Source organism: Phyllobates terribilis, unplaced genomic scaffold, assembly GCF_046119375.1.
Source record: "Phyllobates terribilis strain yellow unplaced genomic scaffold, ASM4611937v1 Scaffold_184__1_contigs__length_3730660, whole genome shotgun sequence".
Classification (NCBI taxonomy): domain Eukaryota; kingdom Metazoa; phylum Chordata; class Amphibia; order Anura; family Dendrobatidae; genus Phyllobates; species Phyllobates terribilis.
The window spans coordinates 1,592,825-1,618,015 of NW_027362944.1; the positions used below are offsets into that span (position 1 = coordinate 1,592,825).

Here is a 25,191-nt window from a genome sequence, read left to right on the forward strand (position 1 = left end):
ATGCTCGCTCAACACTACTTATTATACTTTCTGTCCACCTACTTTTGGACCACCCTGTATGTTGTGGAATACCTATATTAACTCTAAACAAGCAAATCTCTCCCTGACACCTCTCCCTACACGGTCTGATTCCGGGGTAGACTGTGACGAGCATGGCGGCACCCGGTCTTATATACACCTGATGATGCTGTGCGGCCAGCCAATTACTGTAATGCCCACAACCAAGATGGCTGCGGCATTACAGTGTGTGGCAGGCAATCCCTTAATGTTCATTGGCTCTGTGAAGAGCGCCAAACATGCAGAAGAGGACCCCAGCTCCCGCCGAGCAACCCCGGAAATATTTGTCGAGTGCCGAGCATCTCAAGCAGTGAGATGCTCGGGCGAGTACCGAGCAGGGGCGAGCATACTCGCTCATCACTAATAATAATATTTATTTATGGGTACAGTATATTTTTATTTTTTTGGATTATTTTTTCTTCTTTTTTTTTTTATATTTTTCACTTTCTTTCACTTTTACACTTTGTCCCACTATGGGACTTTCATTTTTTTGCAGGCTGATCACTTGCATAGCATAGGGATGCAGCAGCAGCATCATTATGCTATGCAGGCTATCAGCCCTGCAGACAGAAGTTAGGTAGATCATGCACTATGCATGATCTATCTAACTTCCTGATGCCTGGTGACCCGGATGTCGTCAAGATGACATCGGGTCATCATGGCACGGGGTCTCCGATCCAAGGTAAGAGGGGCGCTCTTACCTCTGCCTACTCCGGAAATGCTGCAATCTACTTCGATCGCAGCATTTCCAGGTTAATGTGTCGGGAGCGGTGCGGGACCGCTCCTGAAACATAGTAACGGGAGTCAGCTGTCACAATCAGCTGACAATCGGCGGCAATCGCTCCCACACAGCGGGCGATCGCCGGGGCGTAATAATACGTACCCGATCAATAACGCCCAGGTACGTATTATTACGCCCCACATCAGAAAGGGGTTAAAGCTTGCTTAAAAACGTGGAGGCTAGGTATCAGTCAGATTGTCAGGGGAAGTGCATTCCAGAGAACAGGCGCAGCACTGGAGAAGTATTTAAGACTGCGGTGCGAGATTTGGATTATGGAGGAACGGAGGGCATGTGTAAGGTGACAGACAGATAGCTCCGTACACCTCGTACACACACGGGTCCGCTCCGTTCACCTCGTACACGCACTGCTATGCTCCGTACACTTCGTACACGGGTGGTTCCGTTCTGTAGGCCTCGTATACGTGTGGCTACACTCAGTACACCTCGTACACAGGCGGCTCCGCTCCGTACACCTTGTACACGCGCGGCTCCGCTCCGTACACCTCGTACACGCGCGGCTCCGCTCCGTACGCCTCGTACACACGCGGCTCCGCTCCGTACGCCTTGTACACGCGTGGCTCCGCTCCGTACGCCTCGTACACGCGCGGCTCTGCTCCGTACGCCTCGTACACGCGCGGCTCAGCTCCGTACGCCTCGTACACGCGCGGCTCAGCTCCGTACGCCTCGTACACGCGCGGCTCAGCTCCGTACGCCTCGTACACGCGCGGCTCAGCTCCGTACGCCTCGTACACGCGCGGCTCAGCTCCGTACGCCTCGTACACGCGCGGCTCAGCTCCGTACGCCTCGTACACGCGCGGCTCCGCTCCGTACACCTCGTACACGCGCGGCTCCGCTCCGTACAGCTCGTACACGCGCGGCTCCTCTCCGTACACACGCGCCTCCGCTCCGTACACCTCGTACACACGCGGCTCCGCACCGAACACCTCGTACACACGCAGCTCCGCTCCGTACACCTCGTACACACGCGGCTCCGCTCCGTACACCTCGTACACGCGCGGCTCTGCTCCGTACACCTCGTACACACGCGGCTCTGCTCCGTACACCTCGTACACACGCGGCTCTGCTCTGTACACCTCGTACACACGGCTCCGCTCCGTACACCTCGTACACGCGCGGCTCCGCTCCGTACACCTCGTACACGCGCGGCTCTGCTCCGTACACCTCGTACACACGGCTCCGCTCCATACACCTCGTACACGCGCGGCTCTGCTCCGTACACCTCGTACACTCGCGGCTCTGCTCCGTACGCCTCGTACACGCGCGGCTCCGCTCCGCACACCTCGTACACACGCGGCTCTGCTACATCCACACTGTAAACCCCTCCTGACCCCACACATAAACTTCAGCTCATCCAGCACCATGACAACCAGCACAGCAGAGTCCTGCATCCACTGAGGCCCCTGATCATGTGACCCCTGACTCCTCCCCTCCTGTGACCTCATCACAGCTCCTGTGCACACAACAGCCATATATGTGGTGGCGGCTCTGCAGGTGGAGGTATGTGGAGACCCCATTACTGGGGCAGGGGGCATTAACCCCTTCAGCACAGAGGCTCTTTGGGGGTCTTGTGTTGCCCCTTTATGAGAATCATAAGGTTTCTGTTCTGTTTCCTGTAATAGATACATATGACCCAACTATGGAGACAGGAAGGGAGGAAACGTATTGTTCTCAGAGTACAGGACCCCCACAGTGTAATGCCCCCATTATGCCCCTTATACAGTATGTATGATGCCCCCACACAGTGTAATGCCCCCATTATGCCCCTTATGCAGGATGTATGATGCCCCCACAGTGTAATGCCCCCATAGTACCGCCATCCCCCCACACAGTACAATCAGAGGCATTATTAGGGTCTGATGGGACCCGTTGCGAGATTTCGACCTCCCCCCGTCCTGATATATACAATGGGTTCGGAAACTATTCAGACCCCTTTACATTTTTCACTCTTTGTTTCATTGCAGCCATTTGGTAAATTCTAAAAAGTTCATTTTTTTCTCATTAAAGTCCACTCTGCACCCCATCTTGACTAAAAAAAACAGAAATGTAGAAATTTTTGCAAATTTATTAAAAAGAAAAACTTAAATATCACATGGTCATAAGTATTCAGACCCTTTGCTCATATTTAAGTCACATGCTGTCCATTTCCTTGTGATCCTCCTTGAGATGGTTCTACTCTTTCATTGGAGTCCAGCTGTGTTTAATTAAACTGATAGGACTTGATTTGGCAAGGCGCACACCTGTCTATATAAGACCTCACAGTGCATGTCAGACCTAATGAGAATCATGAACTCAAAGGAACTGCCCAAGGAGCTCAGAGACAGAATTGTGGCAAGGCACAGATCTGGCCAAGGTTACAAAAGAATTTCTGCATTACTCAAGGCTCCTAAGTGCACAGTGGCCTCCATAATCCTTAAGGCTATGTGCCCACGTTGCATTTATGAAGCAGAAAATTTCTGCTGCATAAATGCAAGTCCTCTCCCGGAAAAACGCATGCGGAATTCCGCACGCGTTTATCGCGCGTTTTTCGCGCGTTTATCACGCGTTTTCCACATGCGGAATTGCCTTGCGTTTTTTATGCATTGAACAAAGGCAATTCTGCTTGCGGAAACGCAAAATTAAATGACATGCTGCGGATTTTTGAACGCAGCATAAACGCTGCGGAAAAATCCGCAGCATGTGCATAGAACTTGCGGAATCCCATTGGGGACCATGGGGTGCGTGTTACCAAGCGTTTTTCAAGCGTTTACGCTGCGGAAATTCCGCATCAAAAACGCTTGAAAAATGCTACGTGGGCACACAGCCTAAATGGAAGAAGTTTGAGACCACCAGAAATCTTCCAAGACCTGGCCGTCCAGCAAAACTGAGCAATCGTGGTAGAAGAGCCTTGGTGAGAGAAGTAAAGAAGAACCTCAAGATCACTGTGGCTGAGCTCCAGAAATGCAGTAGGGAGATAGGAGAAAGTTCCACAAAGTCATCTATCACTGCAGCCCTCCACCAGTCGGGCCTTTATGGCAGAGTGGCCCGATGGAAGACTCTCCTCAGTGCAAGACATATGAAAGACTGCATAGAGTTTGCTCAAAAACACATGAAGGACTCCCAGACTGTGAGAAATAAGATTCTCTGGTCTGATGAGATGAAGATACAACTTTTTGGTGATAATTCTAAGCGGTATGTGTGGAGAAAACCAGGCACTGCTCATCACCTGCCCAATACAATCCCAACAGTGAAACATGGTGGTGGCAGCATCATGCTATGGGGGTGTTTTTCAGCTGCAGGGACAGGACGACTGGTTGCAATTGAAGGAAACATGAATGCGGACAAGTACAGAGATATCCTGGATGAAAACCTCTTCCAAAGTGCTCTGGATCTCTGACTTGGCCGTAGGTTCACCTTCCAACAAGACAATGACCCTAAGCACACAGCTAAATTAACAAAGGAGTGGCTTCAGAACAGCTCTGTGACCATTCTTGATTGGCCCAGCCAGAGCCCTAACCTAAACCCAATTGAGCATCTCTGGAGAAACCTGAAAATGGCTGTCCACCAATGTTCACCATCCAACCTGATGGAACTGGAGAGGATCTGCAAGGAAGAATGGCAGAGGATCCCCAAATCCAGGTGTGAAAAACTTGTTGCATCATTCCCAGGAAGACTCATGGCTGTACTAGCTCAAAAGGGGTCTTCTCCTCAATACTGAGCATAGGGGCTGAATGCTGAATACTAAATAATGTGATATTTCAGTTTTTCTTTTTAAACAAATTTGCAAAAATTTCTACATTTCTGTTTTTTTTCAGTGAAGAAGTGAAGTGAAGTGAAGTGACTTTTTAGAATTTACCAAATGGCTGCAATGAAACAAAGAGTGAAAAATGTACTGTTATACCAATTAAATATGTGAATAGAGTTGATATAGACCCAGTCTGCGTACGGGCACTCTGACCTCTCTATGCACCAGATTAGATGTATGTTATGTATTTATGTTTTGAAAAATAAAATAACAATGATGTTGAAAAAAAAAAAGAGTGAAAAATGTAAAGGGGTCTGAATACTTCCCGTACCCACTGTATATGTATGTCCTTTATCCTGGGCCTCAACCTAGTATATGTCCCCCGTTCTGCCTCTGTTCTTTAGTGTATGGAAAAAAATAAACTATTACACTCACCAGGGGCGAACATAGAAGTGATGGGGCCCCATAACAGAAGTATAATGCACTCCCCTTAATCCTCCATACAGTATAATGCACAGCCCATAGTCATCCATGTAGTATAATGCACAGCCCATAATCTGTACATGTAGTATAATGCACAGCCCATAGTCTGTACATGTAGTATAATGCACAGCCCTTAGTCCGTAGATGTAGTACAACCCCTGGCAAAAAATATGGAATCACCGGGCTCGGAGGATGTTCATTCAGTTGTTGAAAAAAAGCAGATCACAGACATGGCACAAAACTAAAGTCATTTCGAATGGCAACTTTATGGCTTTAAGAAACACTAAAAGAAATCAAGAAAAAAAATGTGGTACTCAGTAAGGGTAATTTCTTTCCGACCAAGCAGAGGGAAAAAATTATGGAATCACTCAATTCTGAGGAAAAAATTATGAAATCATGAAAAGCAAAACACAAAAGAACACTCCAATACATCACTAGTATTTTGTTGCACCACCTCTGGCTTTAATAACAGCTTGCAGTCTCTGAGGCATGGACTTAATGAGTGACAAACAGTACTCTTCATCAATCTGGCTCCAACTTTCTCTGATTGCTGTTGCCAGATCAGCTTTGCAGGTTGTAGCCTTGTCATGGACTATTTTCTTCAACTTCCACAAAAGATTTTCAATTGGATTGAGATCCGGACAATTTGCAGGCCATGACATTGACCTTATGTGTCTTGTTTCAAGGAATGTTTTCACCGTTTTTGCTCTATGGCAGGATGTATTATCATCTTGAAAAATGATGTCATCATCCCCAAACATCCTTTCAATTGATGGGGTAAGAAAACTGTCCAAAATATCAATGTAAACTTGGGCATTTATTGAAGATGTAATGACAGCCATCTCCCCAGTGCCTTTACCTGACATGCAGCCCCATATCATCAATGACTGTGGAAATTTGCATGTTCTCTTCATGCAGTCATCTTTATAAATCTCATTGGAACGGCACCAAACAAAAGTTCCAGCATCATCACCTTCCCAATGCAGATTCGCGATTCATCACTGAATATGACTTTCATCCAGTCATCCACAGTCCACGATTGCTTTTCCTTAGCCCATTGTAACCTTGTTTTTTTCTGTTTAGGTGTTAATGATGGCTTTTGTTTAGCTTTTCTGTATGTAAATCCCCTTTCCTTTAGGCTGTTTCTTACAGTTCTGTCACAAACATTGACTCCAGTTTCCTCCCATTCGTTCCTCATTTGTTTTGTTGTGCATTTCCTGTTTTGGAGACATATTGCTTTAAGTTTCTGGTCTTGATGCTTTGATGTCTTCCTTGGTCTACCAGTATGTTTGCCTTTAACAACCTTTCCATGTTTGTATTTGGTCCAGATTTTAGACACAGCTGACTGTGAACAACCAACATCTTTTGCAACATTGCATGATGATTTACCTTCTTTTAAGAGTTTGATAATCCTCTCCTTTGTTTCAATTGACATCTCTCGTGTTGGTGCCATGATTCATGTCAGTCCACTTGGTGCTACAGCTCTCCAAGGTGTGATCACTCCTTTTTAGATGCAGACTAACAAGCAGATCTAATTTAGTATAATCTCTTTTTTATTGAAATAAGAAAAGACATAAACATACAAAATTAACATCAGTAGAAGCCAGTGCTCAGTCTCGACGGTCAGAAAATTGTATATTCACATATTTACTATTTTTCTTATAAGACTGAAGCACCTTTATCCAGCAGTATAAGCTTACTTTTATATGTTCCAGCAATGGAACCAAGAACATATATCAAATATCAACAGTACAAAAACGGAAGAAAAAAAAAAAAAAAAAGGTGGGGAGGGGAGAGCAGGAGAAGAAGTAATAAGAAAGTGAAAATAGGAAAGGAGAGAAGGGTTTAATGAATGGGAACGGGGCAGGGGAGTCTGAGCTAAGGTTCCATTTTAATTTCACTAATCATCTCCAGCACCAATCCGGATCCAATTCGCCTATTCATCAGTCTTTACCCAAATAGCCCGTGGAACTCCGACGAGTCTTGGAACAAGATCCAAACACTCCAGATCTTCATGAATTTATCCGCACAATCATTGAAATCAGCAGAAAGCTGCTTCATTCAGCAGATATAAGCCATTTCATTGTACCACTCTGAGATTGGGGGAATTTGAGGTGACTTCCAATAACGTGGAATCACCGCACGAGCTGCTGTTAAACAAAATCTTAAGATATCTTTTTTTTGGGATCTAATCGATGAAGGCAGGATGGAAAGTAGGGCTATCTCAGAGCAATTCTCAACCCTATTTTCAGTAATTAGGTTATAGTTGGAGAATGTTTTTTCCCACAGAGGTTTGATCTGACTACATTCCCACCAAATGTGGAGCATAGATCCCTTTTCCACTCCACATCGCCAACACATGTCTGAAGTTGCCGGAAATATGGAGTGGAGTTTCACAGGATACTGATACCATCTTGCCATAATTTTGAAATTTTTCTCCTGCGCATAATTTGTACCTGACATTTTGTGTGTAAACAAGAAACCTTTTTCCCAGTCTGACGAGGGTATGATATGTCCCAATTCCTGTTCCCACTTATGTTGAAAATTAAGCTTTCCTGAGATATTTACCCCTATCAGACAATTATAAAGCATGGATATTACATGGTTGGGAGGAGATTCCTGCAAAAACAGTCTCTCAAAGGAAGATGGTGTACACTGGAATAGGGGTGCTGCCCCCCTAGACGATAAAAACGATTGTAACTGTAGATATTCCAACTACTGGAGTTTTCTAGACGGATACCTATCTCGTATTGTATTGAATGACGGAAATCTACCATTTTCGAATATCTGCAGAAGGCGAACATCCTCCCTAGCTCTCCATCCCATGAAAGAATCCCTCAAATATCCAGGAGGGAAGGAGGGATTGGAGAATAATGGCATAAGAGGGCTGATTGTACTAGAGGAAAAGTGTTTTTTCATAATTGCATGCCAAATTTTGATTGTACCCCTAGTCAATTCAGATAAACCTCCAATTGAGGAAACGTCTGAGGCGAAGAGCCAGGGAAGGTGCTTCAAAGGAACAACAACTCCCTTTGTCAAAGAATTATAGTGCCAGTCTAGAAGGCGACCCAAAGCAGAGGCTTGAAAGTATGTTTTAAAATTCGGAAATCCAGCTCCACCAGCTGCTTTAGGGTGGTTTAAAGTCTGCATACTTATCCTAGGTCTACCTTTACCCCACACAAACCTAGTTAATACTGTACGTAATCTGCTGAAATAGCTGCATGGGGGAGAGATAGGGACAGTTTGAAAAATGTATAAAAAACGGGGAAGTATATCCATTTTTACGGCATTCATTTTGCCAAACCAGGACATTCTCAGTTTACTGTAATTTAGTAAATCTTTACATGTACGGTCCAAGAGAGACTGGTAGTTTAGCGCATACATTTTTGACAAATCAGAAGAAACGAGCACTCCCAAGTATTTTATCGCCTCCGATTTCCACTTAAAAGGGAAGTTGTCCATTACCTGTTTAACCTCTCTCTGTGGCAATGACACGTTTAATGCCTCCGATTTTGAGTAATTAACTTTGAAATTACTCAGGAACCCAAATCTGTCAAACTCCTTCATTAAGGAAGGAAGAGATGTCTGAGGTTGAGATACATAGAGGAGGAGATCATCTGCATATAATGCTGTCTTATAAGTCCTTGTACCTATTTTAACCCCTTGAATACTACTATTTTTCCTTATAGCGTTGGCCAGGTGTTCCATCACTATCATGTACAGAAGGGGGGAAAGAGGGCACCCCTGTCTAGTCCCATTTTGTATCTTAAAGGGTTCCATTAACCCTAACTCTGGCAGTAGGACCTGAATACAAGGAGAAAATCAACTGTAAAAATCGTGGTCCAATGCCTATTTGGCTTAGTGCTTCCTTCATAAATTGCCAATGAACCCTATCAAAGGCCTTCTCTGCATCAACAGATAAAAGGCCCATAGGTACGGAGTTGCTTTTAGCTTTGGAGATTAGCAACATGGTCTTAATGGTGTTATCTCTTGCCTCTCGGCCCTGAATAAATCCCACTTGATCTGTGTTTATAAGGGAGGGTAACAATGGGGCCAGTCTTTCTGCTAGAATTTTGGAGAGTATTTTAATGTCTACGTTTATTAATGATATGGGTCTATAATTAGCCGTATTTGTAAGATCTTTACCCTGTTTAGGAAGGATACTAATATGAGCTTCCACTGATTGGGGGACGAAACACGTCTTATCATTTAGTGAGTTAAATGTTTTATGCATAATAGGGGATAGTTGAGTTTTCAGGGACTTATAGAATGCTGGGGTAAATCCGTCTGGGCCAGGACTTTTACCAGATGGTGTAGATTAAATAGCAAGATTGACCTCCTCCTCCGTGATGTCTTTTTCCAGTTCCCCAGAGACCTGGCTATCTAAAGATGGTAAAGAAGTATCCTGTATATACTCTTTAATTCGGGCAGTTAGGTCACAGGGAGAGAGATCAGAATATTGCCCTTTATATAACTTCTCATAGTATGAGCGAAATGTCTCGATAATTTCTGTAGGGTTATGGGCATCCCCCCCATTCTGTTTCTTGATATATGGAACGTATGTTGCCGCAGAACGAGGATGAAGCAATCTTGAGAGTGCCCGTCCACATTTATCCGACGATTCATAAAAAAAACTTTTAGTTTGCTCCCTGTGTCTTATATATTTTTGCTCAAACAAGATCTTAAGATCATTCCTTTTTTTTGATAGTTCTGCAAGTGTATTAGGTGACAATGTATGTTTGTGCGATATCTCCAATATGTGTATCTGTCTCAACAGGTCATTCACCCTCTGTGTTCTTTCTTTTTTGAGTCTTGAACCATGTTTAATCAACACGCCTCTCATGACACATTTTAGAGTTTCCCATTGCAGAGGAGTTGAGGTCTGATCTGTTTTGTGAATTTGCATAAAAGAATCAATAGAATCTTTTAATTCTGTCATGCAGATACTATCCTTGAGAAGGTGATCATTCATTTTCCATGTCCACGAGCGTCGGACAGAGGAAGGAATAGATAGGGATAGAAAAATTGGAGCATGATCAGACCACAACATGTCGCCTATTGTGGCAGATGGGTTTAAAGAAAGAGCGTGATGACTCAACAGGAAGAAATCAATGCGACTATATGAACCATGCGCAGGAGAAAAATATGTGTAATCCTTACCCTGAGGATTTAAGATTCGCCAAACGTCTGTCAATCTGAGGGCATGGATGGCCCGCTTCAGTGATCGGAGCCTTCTCGAAGGGACAACACCCCTTCCTGAGGATGAATCTAGCGCGGGATTCCATGTGAAGTTAAAGTCTCCACCTGCAATCAGAATACCTTCTGCAAATTCAGAGAGGAATGTTAAAAAGGACCTACACGTGGGGATCTGATCTTTGTTAGGGAGGTACCAATTTGCTATTGTATATATTGATTCCGCTATTTTAAGTTTTAAAAACACATATCTGCCTTGATCATCAATGAGAGAATCCATGAAAGTGTAAGCCAACGATTTGTGTATGGCTATGGATACACCCTTAGAGCGTGAATCCATATTAGTGCTGTGAAACCATCGAGAATAATACCTATCACCAAGAACAGGCACATGCCCCATTTTAAAATGCGTCTCTTGTAACATAAGAACCTGAACTTTTTGTTTGTGCATAGAGTATAAAATTTGAGAACGTTTCTGTGGGACATTAAAGCCTCTTACATTCAATGAACCTACTTTAAAAGATGACATGATTACCAAGGGTGAGGAAGGGGGTGGGGTGAGATAGGAGACGAAAATTAAGAAAAAAGGTACAAAATATGTAGAGAGAAAAAAAAAAAAGGGGTGGGGGAAAGGGACGAGAAAGCAAAAGGGGAACAAAAATAAAATTAGAATAAAGAAAACAATCTGATGAGGGGAGATGAGTCTATTTTACACATGCCAGCAGTGTGTAAACCCCTTGAGAGAATGGGCTTTCTACCGAGGAGCCGTCCCCCCCAAGCCCAAACAACAGGCCAAACCTTTTGTACTAAAACTTTGATATAAAGGCAGCCAAAAACTGTCATAGATTAACATCTGCTTATCACTATATTAAATCTCAAATCAATATATCACATAACCTTGTGAGATAATATCTGTACCTCCCAAGAACTGAATACTATTGACATAGTACAATCAGTTTTGTCACTGATAACCAGTCACATACGTGAGGTATTCAAAATATCAACTATATTCTACGTTGAGAACATTTTAGAGGAACATAACATTCTAATGTCTTTCACCAACATTTTAGAGGAACATAACATTCTAATGTCTTTCACCAGCTTGACTAGCACTGAGGGCTAGAGAATTGACCACAGGTCCTTTTTGTGAGAGACGTTTCAATCTGGGGGATGCGGAACGTGTTTCCTATTGATCTCTCTTCTAGATTCTTCTCTGGCTTTGTTTCTTGTCACTTTTTGTGATTGAGGATTGAGATCCGACTTGGGGCCTCCTGGGAGACTTGGCCAATCCTCTGATGATATAGATACGTGGGGGATCCCCAAGCCCTTAACAAAAGCCGGGATGTCTCCAGGGCAGCGTACCACATGTAAAACCCCAGAATGGCGGACTTGTAGGCGGAAAGGGAAACCCCAAGAATATAATATGTTCTGCTGTCTCAAAACCTCTAATAGAGGTCTTAAAGTCCTCCTCTTTTGAAGTGTGTGACGTGATAGATCAGACATGAGTTGTACAGGATGATCTTGATATAGAATAGAATTCATTTTTCTGGCCTTTATTAAGATGCTTTCTTTGATTTTGTATTTATGAACCCGGCAAATCACATCTCGATGTTTTGACATGTCAGAGGGTCTGGGACCCAGGGATCTATGGGCCCTGTCTAACTCCAACTCACTCTCTAAGAGCCAACCCAGAATAGAGTTGAACAAATGGCGTAGTGTCTCATCCAATTTATGGTGTTCAATTGTCTCTGGAAGTCCTCTAATCCTAATATTATTGCGCCTTTCTCTGTTCTCAATATCGTCTATCAAATCTGTTAGGTATTCCAGTTGGTATGAGTGGGAGGACAAAGTTTGTTCATGGGATTTAACTTGTTGGGCGATGGATGCTGTGTGTGACTCAGCAGCAGACACTTTTTCTGTTAACTCTTGCATGTCCCCTCTAATGGCAGCAGTTTCAGCTCTGTAGGAGGACTCCAGTCTGAACATATAGGACTCCATGTCCTCCCTGGTTGGGATAGCTCGTATTCGAGCTTTGAGATCTCTCCACACTGCCTCATGCTGAGATAAATCATCCTGTTGGCTCTCCTCTGAGCAGCCAGGAGAGGGAGAGCGTAATAATGTGGGGAAGGAGCCTCTCTCAGGGGATCTCTGGTCATCAGTGGACCATTGGGGTCTCTGTAAGTCCGGACCTGCAGCAGAGGTAAGCTCTGCTGAGTCTGAAGTGTCCGGGGGTTGGAGCACGGAGCTATCCCCCACCACGCACCTGAATCCCGGAGGCGCGAAACCAGGGTCCGCCATCTTGGACTGGGGGGAGTCCTCCGTAGCTGCGACGGTGAGGCCTCCCGTGTTCTCCCACGCCTGAGAGTCCTCCGCCGACGAAGGTATCGCCTGGTCTGTTGATCTTGATGTGGGGGAGCGTTTACCACGTGGGCTCAGAGGCTCCGATGCAGGAGCCGAGGAGCACTGTACAGGGCCCGCCGACGCCATCTTAGATCCCGCTTGTGCAGGAGAAGCAGGTGCAGTGCTTCTCAGATAGCGTGTAATGTTGGTTGGAGAGGCCCGCTGGGTACTCACACTGATCTGTGTTATGTTCCGTTTCTTTTTTGCTGGCATTGGCAGTATTTTGGCTCGATTTGATGTGGTAGGCATGCCCCGAAGCTGGGCCAGGGACGGGAGCAAACAACCCTGCGACTTCACTCCTCCATAGCCAGGCCACGCCCCGAGCAGATCTAATTTGATGCAGGTGTTAGTTTTGGAAATGAAAATTTACAGAGTGATTCCATAATTTTTTCCCTCTGCTTGGTTGGAAAAAAATTACCCTTACTGAGTACAACATTTTTTTTCTTGATTTCTTTTAGTGTTTCTTAAAGCCATAGAGTTGCCATTTGAAATGACTTTAATGTTGTTGAAAAAAAGCTGATCACAGACATGGCACAAATCTAAACAACTGAATGAACATCCTCCGAGCCCGGTGATTCCATAATTTTTGCCAGGGGTTGTATAATTCACAGCCCATAGTCCATACATGCAGTATAATGCACAGCCCATAGTCCATACATGTAGTATAATGCACAGCCCATAGTCCATAAATGTAGCATAATGCACAGCCCATGGTCCGTACAAGTAGCATAATACACAGCCCATGGTTCGTACATGCAGTATAATGCACAGCCCATAGTCCGTACATATTGTATAATGCACAGCCCACAGTCATCCATGTAGTATAATGCACAGCCCATACTCTTACATGTAGTATAATGCACAGCCCACACTCTTACATGTAGTATAATGCACAGCCAATAGTCCGTACATGTAGTATAATGCACAGCCCATACTCATACATGTAGTATAATGCACAGCCCACACTCTTACATGTAGTATAATGCACAGCCAATAGTCCGTACATGTAGTATAATGCACAGCCCACACTCTTACATGTAGTATTATGGCCAAGGGCACCGTGTACTCGCTGATTTAAAGAAAACAAAACATTGTACTCACCTTCCCTCTGCTCCCTCGCCGCTCGGTGTCTTTTTTCTGGAGCTGCCGCTGACTTCAGCTGCAAGCGACAGGAGAGCATGATGTTACTTCCATGCGCCCCCTAATGGCGTACATGCCGATGTCAGCTGCTGGCCTCTGATTGGTCAGCAGCGTGTATTGTGGCACTTCAGCTTAATGTCAGTCCAAGAACACATCCAGCTGAAGTAGGGGTCGGTCGCAGGAGCCACTGCCGTCATTAAGCCTCTCACTATAATGCTTTCATAGTGACTCTATTTCCCCACACTGTATAATGTTCTCACAGTACCGCCATCTTCCCACATACTGTATAATGTTCTCACAGTACCGCCATCTTCCCACATACTGTATAATGTTCCCACAGTACCGCCATCTTCCTACATACAGTATAATGTTCCCACAGTACCGCCATCCCCCCACATACAGTATAATGTTCTCACAGTTCTGCAATCTTCCCACATACAGTATAATGTTGTCACAGTCCCACCATCTCCCCACATACAATATAATATTCCCAAATTACCACCATCCCCCCACATACAGTATAATGTTCCCACAGTGCCGCCATCCCCAATTTTATTTTATGTTTTAACACTTGGTTTTCTTTTTTTGGTGTTTTTCATGTGATATATGGAAGCCTACAGGAAAATGCTAAAGGAAACATAATATCCAGGAAAAAACCACTGTACATGGAGACATTAGCATCAAATAACTGTCTTGTTCTTACACACACGCTCTTATAAATGAGATCTAACGTGATAAAAGATTACAACCTGGGAAAGATGGGAAACATTCATACAGACGGTCGGTGATGATGTAGTCAGTGACGGACTCTGGCCATATCTGTTTCTAGAGCCGTATTAGAAGATGAAGATGTCGTCCTCATCATGAAGTTGTTATTTCTCATGCCATGTGTAATGTATATGACGAGAATTAGCGTTATGGAAGATGAGTCTATAAGAAACGTATTCAGCTGCCGACTCCGAGGAAGAAACTGCTTGTTGTCTGGGGCCTAAAATATAAAGGTTTTATTACTACGTCAGGGACAAAAGCAGAATGTTGTAAAATAATAAAAATACCATTGCTGCTTGGGTTTCTGGGTGATTCTTACTGAAGCAGTGGCCAACTTAGCCAGTGATTGGAAGTATGGAGGAGATGTCTAAGTCAGCAATTCAACTTATGTTCCAGTCCATAAAAACTAGAGAACACAACATCTACACATTCTATCTCCTGATATATTTCCCGTATTGTCTCCAGTAATTGTATTATTACACAGAATTCTTTATGATGTTATATCGGCTCATCATCTTCTCATTCAGGTCTCTACAATATCAGATCCTCTCAGTGAAGATCTTCTATATAAGAGAATTTTTCTGAATCACCTATCAAGGATGGATATGGATAGAGACAAGATGGCGGAGCGGATAATGCACCTCACCCTAGAGATCCTCTTCCGGCTTACTGGAGAGGTGAGAGATTCTGATGACGTCACATTACATCATTCTTATCTATGGGAATAACAGATGGACAGAACTGGAGAGGTGAGGACTCTGGAAATGTCTGTAGTGAGATTTATTAATGTGTCTCTCCATAACCAGGATTACACAGTAGTGAAGAAGACCTCTAGTGAGTGCTGTCAGGACCCTGTGTCTGAGGGATGGGGAAGACCCCTGAGCCCAATCACGGAGCTTCCACCTCACCACCTGATACATGAGGACATCAATGACCAGAAGATCCTAGAACTCACCTACAAGATGATTGAGCTGCTGACTGGAGAGGTGACACTGCTGGAAATGCTGGGACATTATACAGTAATGCTATGGAGGGATCGGGGGATGACGGTATCATTGTATGTGTCAGGTTCCTATAAGGTGTCAGGATGTCGCCGTCTATTTCTCCATGGAGGAGTGGGAGTATTTAGAAGGACAGAAATATCTGTACAAGGACATCATGATGGAGGTTCCCCAGCCCCTCACATCACCAGGTAATAGGACTAAATACACACGGCCTATAATTATCTGTATGTAAAGAATGAATTCAGTCCTGTATGTGTTTCCTCCAGATCCATCCAGTAAGAGGACAACACCAGAGAGATGTCCCCGTCCTCTTCTTCCACAGGACTGTAAACAAGAAGATCCCAATGTTCCTCAGGATCATCAGGTAGATGGAGAGAAGGTGTCATGAGATCTCCCCTATGATGTGTAGACGGCTGTGAAGGTCTTGTGCTCAGTCTTGTTTTATCCACCAGTATTATATATTTTATACTTGTGTAATGAGAACGGTGGAGATGACAGGATTAGAGCTGATCATAGATGGGACTTCTCCATCTGTCTGTGACTTTTATAATATTTGTTTCAGGGTGAAGATCTGACCCATATTAATACTACAGAGACATATGTGAGGGGTGATGAGCAGTGTAAAGAGGAGATTGCTACATATGACTACCCAGGTGAGTAGTGACCACTAAATGCAGAGAAGTCACAGATTCTTCTCAGTCACCGGCTGTGGCTGCTTTATCGGTGGTGTTGTCCGGCCATATCACATTCGAGTGATCACCATTTTACCTCTAGACCACAACATTCTTCTCCACCCAAAACTGTTCAAATGAATTTGGGCATTGAAAACTCCTTTTCTAGAGAACTTGCAACCTGGGGATCCACCTACCCCCTGGGATTAGTAGACGCTGACCGTTACATTCCCAGATCTGTAAACTACAAAGCCAAATGACAGCGTACGTAGAATGTGCTGACAAGTGAGAAAATCACTTGAAGGAAAATATTCTGATGGGCCTGTAAGAGAAAGAGGAGGGTAATGATGCTGTTGGCTTCCTAGATCCCTGATATCTTATTAGATGAATCTACCTTCTCTCCCTTCTGTGCTGCTGAATGTGCTCATATGGTCCCTACAAGACCAGGTCCAGTCTTTCTGGCCAAACTTCACTTTTATGATCGACAATATTAAATGTGCAGTGAGGGCCAATTGTGAATTTCTGTACAAAGTTTCCCTTTATTCTGACTTTTTAATTTCTTTTAAAACTGAATAACTTCAAGCAGGATTGGGATAAAACTACATAAATAACATTACACCTGTGCCATGATATGTCTCTAAGCTGTGCGTGGCTGATGGCTGTAATATACATCTATTCACGCCTGCAGGAGATGTGGTGGCATGGCTCGAGCCCTGGTTTCATGGATTCACTCAACGTCATAAATTACATTATGTTTTCAATCCTAAAGAATTCAGATTCCTGCACAATCTCTCCTGAAATGGGGGCACTAATACTTTCTCTACTCTTATGGTCAGGACTCCTAGTGGCTCCAATGGTCCACCATAAATGAGTGCATCTCCGGTTTAGTGTTGGATTTCTCCCTTCGTACATACATTGGTGTTGGGGATGTAACACATATTTTTATTGTTATATTTTTTTTACATGTTCATTCTGTATGATAGTTTATTTGGCGTTGGATCGGCCTGCCTCACCTATGTGAGTCTTTAACTACCTAGTAGTTACAGTTACAGACTAAAGGTTTTTTTTACTGAAGAAGACTGTTCAGCTTGATCATTTCAGTCAGTGTTATTATCTATAGTCACAGTTTTGCCCATTACCCTTTAATCCTTCCTTATGGATCTGGACTTACGCAGATACTCCTAGGCTTGGGCCATAGTGTTACTTGCTGTTCTGTTCTGTGATATGGGAAGAAGAATAGTCCGGTAGCCATAACCAGGAGGGCAGAGAAAGTACAAAATCAGAATACGCAAAAATAGTCAGTAAACGGGCCGAGGTCACAACAGGAACCAAATGCACAAGCCGGGAGCTGATCACAGAGGCCTGAACCAGAGGAGAACAAGGCTGGATCTGGCAGCTTCCGGCAATATGCTTCCAGCTTTAGTAGGGTGCGGTGCTTTCCAATTGCCAGAAGTAGGGAGCAGATTACTTCAGCTGAACAGCACACACACCCATACCGCCAGACTGGATGGTACTACTGGCTCCATGCAAACTAATCTAAGTGGCTGGACAGAGCCTGTGCCGCCCAGAACTTTTGGTCCCGACGTCTTCTCAATCACCAGCGCCGCCTGCAGAATAAATAGGACAGCACCTGGTGACAGAAGCAGACGTCGCAGGAGCAGGTCTCAGAGGATATGGGACACACCACACCATACAAAATGTCAGAAAATCAGAGCAGTAGAAATTCCCATATATTGACTCCATTTTGAAAATTATGACCCTCAATGAATTAATCTTAAGAAGTTGTCACTACTTTGACTCCACAGTCACTTTCCGAAAATTAGCACACAGTAGATGTTTCAAAGTGAAAATTACAAATATGCCATTTTATTGCCCAACACATAGTGCCCAGATTGTGCTCCAGGAGACACACACTGTAAATTAAGTGGGTTCTTTTCGCTATAGTAATGCCAAGGCACCCTGCAAGGCTCAGAAGAGAGGGGGAGATTTGACTTTGGGAGAGCGAATATTGCTGGATTGGTTTTTAGAAACAACGTTGCTTTTCAAGAGCCTTTGAGCCACTAATCATGTGAAAAACTCTGTTTTTCCACTGACAAATGATGGACCTGAGTGGGGACTTGTTTTTTGTGAGATGAGTAGAAATTTTTATTGGTATTATTTTTGCCTATATAACATTGTTTGGCTTTTTATTCCATATTTGGGAGACTGAATGAACAAACAGTTGAACATCACGCTCTACTGGGTCTTGCTATGAAGTTTTCTATTACACTGTGAACTGTAATTTTCTTGGTGAATAATTCAATATTTTTTACATGAGTTGCTATTTTACAGTTTAAGTAGAAATGTTAAAAAATATATAATTCAAGAATATTTTATTCAAAAATAATAATTGGTTTTATTCTTGGCAGATGACTGTACCAGGAGATCAGACGGACAGCTGACATCTACAATTTTTAAATCAGACGATCTTGAGATCTCACAGAATACAATTGAAGTGAATGCCATTACTCCAGATTTACCATCATCCCTTCACAGCAAAGATCTTTCAACTGATCCTTTGAAACAGATCCTGTCTTCTGATTCATTACCGACTACTAAGGGAAATCAAAGACACAAAATAAGCATTAAAAAACGAACTACTCCTAATGAAAAGAAGCCATTTTCACGTTCAGAATATGGAAATAGTTTTCTTATACATCAAAACATTCACACAGCGGAGAAAAGATTTTTTTGTTTCAAGTGTGGGAAATGTTTTAATCAGAAATCAAATCTTGTTAATCACCAGAGAAGTCACACAAAGAAGAAGCCATTTTCTTGTTCAGAATGTGGAAAATGTTTTACAGAGAAATCAAGGTTTATCAGACATCAGAGAACTCACACAGGGGAGACGCCTTTTTCATGCTCAGAATGTGGGAAATGTTTTAACCAGAAAGCGCATCTTGATAACCACCAGAAAACCCACAAAGGAGAGAAGCCATTTACTTGTTCAGAATGTGGAAAATGTTTTACATTGAAATCAAGTTTTATCAGACATCAGAGAACTCACACAGGGGAGAAGCCTTTTTCCTGTTTTGAATGTGAGAAATGTTTTAACCAGAAATCAGATTTGGTCAATCACCAGAGAACTCACACAGGGGAGAAGCCTTTTTCCTGTTCAGAATGTGGGAAATGTTTTAACCGTAAAGCGATTCTTGATAGCCACCAGAGAACCCACACAGGGGAGAAGCCTTTTTCATGTTCAGAATGTGGAAAATGTTTTAACCAGAAATTAGATTTGGTCTATCACCAGAGAACTCACACAGGGGAGAGGCCTTTTTCCTGTTCAGAATGTGGGAAATGTTTTAACCAGAAATCAGATTTGCTTAAGCACCAGAGAACTCACACAGGGGAGAAGCCTTTTTCCTGTTCAGAATGTGGGAAATGTTTTAAACAGAAATTTGATTTGGTCAATCACCAGAGAACTCACACAGGGGAGAAGCCTTTTTCCTGTTCAGAATGTGGAAAATGTTTTAACCATAAATCAGATTTGCTTAAGCACCAGAGAATTCACACAGGGGAGAAGCCTTTTTCCTGTTCAGAATGTGGGAAATGTTTTAACCGTAAAGCAATTCTTGATAGCCACCAGAGAACTCACACAGGGGAGAAGCCTTTTTCCTGTTCAGAATGTGGAAAATGTTTTAACCAGAAATCAGGTTTGGTTAAGCACCAGAGAACTCACACAGGGGAGAAACCTTTTTCCTGTTCAGAATGTGGGAAATGTTTTAACCGTAAAGAGATTCTTGATAGCCACCAGAGAACTCACACAGGGGAGAAGCCTTTTTCATGCTCAGAATGTGGGAAATGTTTTAACCAGAAAGTGCATCTTGATAACCACCAGAAAACCCACACAGGAGAGAAGCCACTTTCTTGTTCAGAATGTGGAAAATGTTTTACATTAAAATCAAGTTTTATCAGACATCAGAGAACTCACACAGGGGAGAAGCCTTTTTCCTGTTTTGAATGTGAGAAATGTTTTAACCAGAAATCAGATTTGGTCAATCACCAGAGAACTCACACAGGGGAGAAGCCTTTTTCCTGTTCAGAATGTGGTAAATGTTTTAACCGTAAAGCGATTCTTGATAGCCACCAGAGAACCCACACAGGGGAGAAGCCTTTTTCATGTTCAGAGTGTGGGAAATGTTTTAACCAGAATTCAGATTTGGTCAATCACCAGAGAACTCACACAGTGGAGAAGCCTTTTTCCTGTTCAGAATGTGGAAAATGTTTTAAACAGAAATCAGATTTGGGTAAGCACCAGAGAACTCACACAGGGGAGAAACCTTTTTCCTGTTCAGAATGTGGAAAATGTTTTAGCCAGAAATCAAATCTGGTTAAGCACCAGAGAATTCACACAGGGGAGAAGCTTTTTTCCTGTTCAGAATGTGGCAAATGTTTTAACCAGAAATCAGATGTTGTTATACACCAGAGAACCCACACAGGGGAGAAGCCTTTTTCCTGTTCAGAATGTGGAAAATGTTTTGTGAAGAAATACTCACTTCTTAGTCACCAAAGTACTCACACAGGTGAGAAGCCATTTTCATGTTCTTAATGTGGGAAATGTTTTACTCAGAAATCAACTCTTAATAAACTTCAGAGAAGTCACACAGGGGAGAAGCCTATTTAAATTCTAACCAAAAATTGTATCTTCTTAAAGAGGTTTTCCACTTCTATTGGTACAACTCCTTCTCATTCCTCATGTTTGGCCTTTTTAAAATAAAAACACTCATACGCACCTCCCGTTGTGGCGCCGTTCCATTGGTGTCACAACTCGCGTTTCTGGGGCTCACATAAGGTTATTACATCACACAATCCTGCTCCCAATCAACACCGCCTTCGTACTGTACGTATTGAAAATCAACAGGAAAGACATGGCCTGGACATAGCAATGAGAGCACTCTCTTCAGACCGTGTTCCTGGGGGAATTATAAGCAATTTCCAGCCTTAAACAGGACGTCCGATATGGGAAAGAAAGACGAGAGATCTGAGGTTAATCTGAGGTCCTCCACCTCCGTCAGCATGTCTGGTATGCAGTGTTTCTTATCGAAAGTCTTATCATCCTGCTCTGGAACCATTACTGCTTCATCTCAGCTTGGAAAAAGAAGCAGTATTAACCCTCATGATGCCAGATAGCTCAAGCCTGTAAGTCCTGCACCAACCTCTCTCTTAATGTAGGCCTCACAAGAAAACATCTCCACAAATCTCCCTGTATTCTCACCAAAGCCCACATACTGAGCAGTGCTTGCTGCACAGGGAAATATACTCCCCCAGCCACAGGGATTTTAATATGGGGAAAGCCATAATTGATTTGTATTTCATATTCCGTCTATCCCTAGTAAACAAGAGATAGAGCAATATATACAAAGGCTGAAGACCACGTACAAAACTGAAATACGTCCCCTCACTTCTAGCCTATCACAGCTTACTGACAAGGTACAGAGATAAGAGGATGATGTCGTACAAGTTGTGGCCATCAAAATGCTCAGAAACAAACACTGGATCTTCACAGCCAGCAAATAAACAGTCTCTTTAATATCATTGATGACCAAGAAAATCACAATAATATCCTGAAATCATCAATGCACAAGCGATTATGCCAACACTGTGGACATTGTTCAATTATATCCTTGGTGACCCTATTGATAAGGAGCTGGAGATCGACAGGGCGCACCGTACATTAGGCAATCATGGCCCAGATCCTGAGCGTCCAAGGGACATTATCGGTCACATACATTTTTTCAATGTAAAAGAGGCCGTTGTGAGGAAAGCAGGGGATTTGGGTCCTGGTGATTTCAATGGAAAACGCATACAATTGCTCACAGATCTATCCTGAATGGCACTTGCTCAAAGAAGGGTATTGAAACCACTACTTGATACTCTCTAGGAAAATGGTCTGATGTACTCCTGTGGTACCCATTCCAGCTGCAAGTCCGAAAAAAATGGTACATTGTATACTTTGAAAGATCAAAGCGACATGAGACCATTCTGTGATGTCCTGGACATTCCCAGAATTCATATATCTGACTGGCCACCTTCTCCACCATTGCCACAGAGTTTCGGCACCTCACAGAAGGCTTTCAATGGATCAGGAATTTAATGGTGATGCACCCAGACGGAAAAGGAACCTGCCAATCATATGAGCTCCTGAAATGAATCTTCTTTTCCCTGATGAGAGAGACAGTTTGCAGATGCGTACTTATTTCTTTCAGAATATAATAAGATATATCTAAATAGAGTTTTAGGTGCCACTCTTCCACTATACAGAATGTTTCAGTTCATATCTTAGAACGCCATTTAATTTGAGTTCACATTATATTACTGTAATATCAGGCCGTATTACTTTGCTCGCTATATATTCTATGGTTCCCCCTAGTAGGAACCCTAGGACTAAAGGTTTGACTTACGCCTGTAAAGACAACCCTCAGTTAGGGACTTGCATTGGGATCTGCTTGTTTCGTAATTTCCTGGTGTTCGATATATTCATAATCTATACCTCTTGGCCACTGAGAGGTAGACGTTACTCTCTACCATCTATACCTCCTCTTTGCTCTTAATCTTTCTCTCCTCCTCCTTTTTTTTCATATACAACACAACACAACTCAAAACTCGTTCATTGAATGTCAGAGGACTTAATGTTCGAGAGAAAGGAGCTCAAGTGTTTTATCATATGAATAAACAACACGTTCATTTTCTCCTTCTTCAGGAGACCCACTTTAGAGGCGATCATATACTGTACCCTGTTTACTAACAGATATTATTCATCTTGGCGTCACAGTACAAATGCTGTTTTGAAGTCTAAGGTGCAGAGTATAGGCCGACACAGATCACTGCCGCATACTATTGTAGAAACACTGTCTGACACTGAGAGGGTGTATGGGTTTAAGATCTCCATCTATTCCAACATTTTGACTTTGGCAAACTTCTGTCTCCCTAATTGTGACCTAATTAAGACATGATGTCAATACTTAAACAAACTAAAGCATTTTCTGTAGGACCTTATCATCATTGAAGGTGACTTTCATTTTGTCTTGGATCCTTCTTTAGAGACGTTCCTGGGCTGGAGTCACCAATCGAAATCACCCAAAAGCTTTGCTAAACCTGCTCCGGTCTTTTCAACTGGTCGATGTATGGAAGATACAACATCCAGATCTAAAGGATTATACGTATTATTCTCCTATACTCAATATGCATTGCCATAGAGACTTTTCATTAAATTGCCATCACTTGCTTACATGGCAACCTACATCTCTGATAGGGACTGCTATATGGTCAGATCATGCTCCTGTATATTGTTATCTGACTATACCTGACTCCACCAAGGCTTCAACTGTGGGAACTTAAATGATTATCTGCTGAAAGACTCACTCTGTGTCTCAGACCTTCTTGAGACTACACTGTGTTCCAAATTATTATGCAAATAATATTTTCTCAGATTTTCCCAAATTGCCTATATGAAGTGCAGTCATTGTAATTTTCCAGTCAAATAACTATTAGAGTACAATTGAAAGGTTTTTGTACAAACTGCCTATGATAACAGTATATTTTTAAAAAAAATAAAACACTCAATTGAATTTGTCAGGTTTTGGATGGTTTCTGCTTTAATTGTTTTGCATGAGGACAGAATACCCTCCCAGAGCTGTTGCTTAGATGTGAACTGCCTCCCGCCATCATAGACACTCCTTTTGATGATGCTCCAGAGGTTCTCAATGGGGTTGAGGTCAGGGGAGCATGGGGGTCACACCATAAGTTTGTCCCCTTTTATGCCCATAGCAGCCAGATATGCAGATGTGTTATGTGCAGCATGAGACGGGGCATTATCATGCATGAAAATGATCTTGCTGCGGAATGCACGGTTCTTCTTCTTGAACCATGGCAGGAAGTGCTGTTTGAGAAACTCAACATACATTATGGAGTTCATCTTTACCCCTTCAGGGATCCTAAAGGGGCCGACAATCTCTCTCCCCATGATTCCAGCCCAAAACATTACTCCACCTCCTCCTTGTTGGCGCCGTAGCCGTGTTTGCATGGGGTGTCCATCAACCAGCCATCCTCCACTCTATCCATCTGGACCATCAAGCGTTGCACAGCACTCATCGGTGAACAAAACAGTTCGATGGTCCAGATGGATGGAGTGGGCATAAAAGGGGACAAACTTATGGTGTGGCCCCCATGCTCCCCTGACCTCAACCCCATTGAGAACCTCTGGAGCATCATCAAAAGGAGTGTCTATGATGGGAGGCCGTTCACATCTAAGCAACAGCTCTGGGAGGGTATTCTGTCCTCATGCAAAATAATTGAAGCAGAAACCATCCAAAACCTGACAAATTCAATGGACGAGAGAGTTCAGAAGCTCCTTTCGAACAAGCGGTCCTATGTGCAAATGTAACATCACCTAGAATAAAGTTTTGAGTTGAAAACTGTTTGATTTCAGTGTGTAATAACCTGCTAATGCTTATAATTGCAAAAATGACCATTTTTTTGTTCTTTATTAAAATGAAAAGGTTGAAAACTGCTGTGCATAATAATTTGGAACATGCATTTTGAGTGCAGTTTGAGTTTTTATTTTTTTTTAAAAATACTGTTATCATAGGCAGTTTGTACAAAAACCTTTCAATTGTACTCTAATAGTTATTTTACTGGAAAATTACAATGACTGCAATTCATATAGGTAATTTGGGAAAATCTGAGAAAATATTATTTGCATAATAATTTGGAACACAGTGTATAGACTCCTTCACAAATATGAGCATGATGAAACTGCCTTACCATTTAAACCTCAGAAATACTATACTGGACCGTTTGTCCATTTCCTTACAGTAAACCAGGAATTTATATCCTTATACCCAAGGTGTCAGCGAATAATAATTGTCTCAGTCCATATAATTGTCCCTTCTTAGATATATTCTTTTTCTTTTG

General features: G+C 42.9%; 1 protein-coding gene across 1 annotated transcript; it reads left to right on the plus strand.

The window, feature by feature from the left end:
- The first annotated feature begins 2,282 nt into the window (after positions 1-2,282).
- On the plus strand, positions 2,283-23,723 carry LOC141212759 (uncharacterized). Its single transcript, XM_073665068.1, has 7 exons — positions 2,283-2,356; positions 15,092-15,241; positions 15,371-15,550; positions 15,633-15,756; positions 15,835-15,932; positions 16,131-16,221; positions 18,648-23,723. The coding sequence occupies exons 2-7, from the start codon at positions 15,164-15,166 to the stop codon at positions 20,825-20,827; spliced, it is 2,751 nt and encodes a 916-aa protein (XP_073521169.1). The 5' UTR covers positions 2,283-2,356; positions 15,092-15,163; the 3' UTR covers positions 20,828-23,723.
- Positions 23,724-25,191: the final 1,468 nt, after the last annotated feature.